Here is a 2,672-nt window from a genome sequence, read left to right as displayed (position 1 = left end):
CTTTCTTGAAGGATATTGAAGATGCTGCCTCGGCAGCGGCAGAGGGGAGGGACGCTGTTCCTGGAAAAGGGATGCTTGGCTCGGACCCTGGGTTTGGGGGAGCCCCACAGGACCCCATTTAGCCACCTGGGAATTGGGTAGTGGCGTGCACTGTGCAGAGGAGGGTGAATGTTGGAGGAGATGACGGGCGGACGTGCAATGCGCTGCGCAGGGAGCCTGGGCGGTGCCGCACACACTCGCCCGCTAGCTGCAGGGCTTCAGGAAACAGGAGCACATCGGGACTTGGATTCTTCCCACAGGAGGGCGCGTTACATCCCCGTCAGAGGGTTGCCGCGAGGGCAGATAAAATCAGACATGGGGATTCTTGCCCTCTGGTGGGAACCCAGAAGGAGGTCAGGGAGGGAAGGTCTCCCTTCCTCTTCTTGCGGGTGGTTGGTCTCTGCCTAGATCCGCAGAGGGCAGAGAGCAGCCATGTCTACCACAGCTTCATGCCCAGGAAACGCGCTGTATCTGCACCGTCCAGTAGGGATGGCATCAGGCACATGGGGTCACTGAGCCCTCGAGATGCAGACAGTGCAGCCAGCTTCTGCCAGTGGCCCCGGCTGTGTCCCTGTGCAGAGGGGACACTGCAGCACTCAGGACCCCCGTGGTGGAAGAAGGGGATAACGATCCCTGTGCTGCAGGACTATTGTTTACCTGAGAGATTTTATATATTAGTAAGTCTATGACACGCACACGACGTGTGTGGTATACAGTAGGTGCTCAATAAATGCACACTGCTGAAAATCTGTTTCTGTCTTTCTTAGATGCACCTGCTTCCCAAGGCCTGAAAGCTGAGCATCTCTATATTCTCATCGGGGTCTCAGTGGTCTTCCTCCTCTGTCTCCTCCTCCTGGTCCTCTTCTTCCTCCATCGCCAGAATCAGATAAAGCAGGGTAGGTCTCAGGGGCAGGGTGGAGTGACCTGGGAAGCTGTCAGGAGAGGCTAGGAAGAAGGTCTCCTTAATTCACACCCCGACTGTCCTCAGGGCCCCCCAGAAGCAAGGACGAGGAGCAGAAGCCACAGCAGAGGTGAGGCCCCTGGGAATGACTCCTGGACCTCCACCCAGTCCTCGGCCGCCAGGCTGCCCCTGAGGTTCACTTTTATTTTTCCTCTCAGGCCCCACCTGACTGTTGATGTGCTAGAGAGGACAGCAGGTAAAGGGGGAGAAGGAGGGACACGCCTGGGATGGGGAAGTGGGCACTTGGTGCCAATCCAGTTGCAATGTGGGGGGCGGTGGGAAGAATCTTTGGGAACATTCTAGAAGGTTGTATTATAGATTGGGTGCAGGATGTCATCGGAAGCTGGGGGGTCTCAGGCAGATTTGCCTTGTGACATCCTCCCCAGAAAACTGACCATGTATTTTCTCCCCAAGACGAGGCCACAGTCAATGGACGTCCTGAGAAGGACAGAGAGACGGACACCTCGGTGAGCCTTCCTACTGGTTATTAAAGTACCCCAAATTTAGCAGCTTAAAAAAAAATCTCAGTTCCTAGGGTTGGGAATTCAGGAGTGGCTCAGCTGGGCGGTTCCAGCTCACGGCCTGTCCTGAGGTCGCCGTCGAGAGGTCGCTGTCGAGAGGTCACCCAGGGCTGTGTGCATCTGAAGGCTCCCGTGGGCTGGAGGATCCACGTCCAAGACGCTCACTCCCCCGGCTGTGGGCAGGAAACCTCTGTTCCTCTCACAGGGGCCTCTCCACACCGCCGGCTTCCCCCAGAGGGAGGGATCCAAGGATGGGTGGCGGGGAGGGGACAGAAACACGATGTCTTTTGGCTCGGCTTGGAAGTCAGGAGTCTTCCCTTCTGCCTTGTTCACTGTCACCTAAACCAACCCCAATACCCTGTGGGAGGGCTCTTCACATGGATGCAATTTCAGGAGAGGGTCCTCAGGGCCCGTGGAGATGGCCGCCACAGCCCTCCATCCCCACAGCCCCTCACCTCACCCTCCACCAGGCACTCCCTCACCTTGGGTCTCTCTCTCCCAGGCCCCGGCTGCAGGGAGTTCGCAGGAGGTGACGTATGCTCAGCTGGACCATTGGGCCCTCACACGGAGGACAGCCCAGGCTGTGCCCCCACAGTCCACAGAGCCCATGGCTGAGTCCAGCATGTATGCAGCCATTGCCAGACACTGAGCACCTGGCCTCTGCACCTGCGGATAGAAAGTCACTCTAGGAAAAGCCTGAAGCAGCCATGTGGAAGGCTTCCCCTTGGGCTCATCCTCGTCTGGAAAGCCAGCCAGGCAGCTGTCGCTGGGAACAAGAGCTGGAGACTGGAGATTTCTAACCCAGCATCCAGAAGGTTCCCTTAGCCAGGTTGGTCCCTTCTACAATTGAGCAGTTCCTTGGAACAGACTGTTTCTCCAGTTATTTCCAGAGACCCCATCTACAGTTCCCTGGCTGTTTCTAGAGACCCAGCTTTATTCACCTGGACTGTTTCCAGAGACCCAGCTATAGTCACCCTCCTGTTCTAGAGGCCAGCTCAGCCAATCAGCAGATTTCGCTGGAGCAGTGATGCCACCTCCAAGGTTGTCCCAGGTGTCTGCTGTGAACCTCCAGGACCTCAGAGACTTTGCTGTAATTATCTGCCCTTGCGAGACCCTAAAGGACCTTCCTAGAAGTCAAGAGCTAGCTTTGA

General features: G+C 56.8%; 1 protein-coding gene across 1 annotated transcript; it reads left to right on the top strand.

The window, feature by feature from the left end:
• The first annotated feature begins 445 nt into the window (after positions 1-445).
• Positions 446-2,407, top strand: LOC115834053 (leukocyte-associated immunoglobulin-like receptor 1). Its single transcript, XM_030808832.1, has 5 exons — positions 446-935; positions 1,028-1,070; positions 1,159-1,196; positions 1,415-1,467; positions 2,024-2,407. Exons 1-5 carry the CDS (start codon positions 770-772, stop codon positions 2,168-2,170), a joined length of 447 nt encoding a protein of 148 aa, XP_030664692.1. The 5' UTR covers positions 446-769; the 3' UTR covers positions 2,171-2,407.
• Positions 2,408-2,672: the final 265 nt, after the last annotated feature.

The sequence above is a fragment of the Nomascus leucogenys genome, unplaced genomic scaffold (genome assembly GCF_006542625.1).
Source record: "Nomascus leucogenys isolate Asia unplaced genomic scaffold, Asia_NLE_v1 001290F_43938_qpd_obj, whole genome shotgun sequence".
NCBI classification, from domain to species: domain Eukaryota; kingdom Metazoa; phylum Chordata; class Mammalia; order Primates; family Hylobatidae; genus Nomascus; species Nomascus leucogenys.
The sequence above is the reverse complement of the archived record's forward strand: the minus strand, read 5'-3'. Positions and strand labels throughout refer to the sequence as shown.

Coding starts and splice junctions, on each gene's coding strand:
- LOC115834053 (XM_030808832.1), top strand. CDS start 770: ATGCACACTGCTGAAAATCTGTTTCTGTCTTTCTTAGATGCACCTGCT. Junction 1,071..1,158: donor GAGCAGAAGCCACAGCAGAG/GTGAGGCCCCTG, acceptor TTTTCCTCTCAG/GCCCCACCTGACTGTTGATG. Junction 1,197..1,414: donor TGTGCTAGAGAGGACAGCAG/GTAAAGGGGGAG, acceptor TTTCTCCCCAAG/ACGAGGCCACAGTCAATGGA.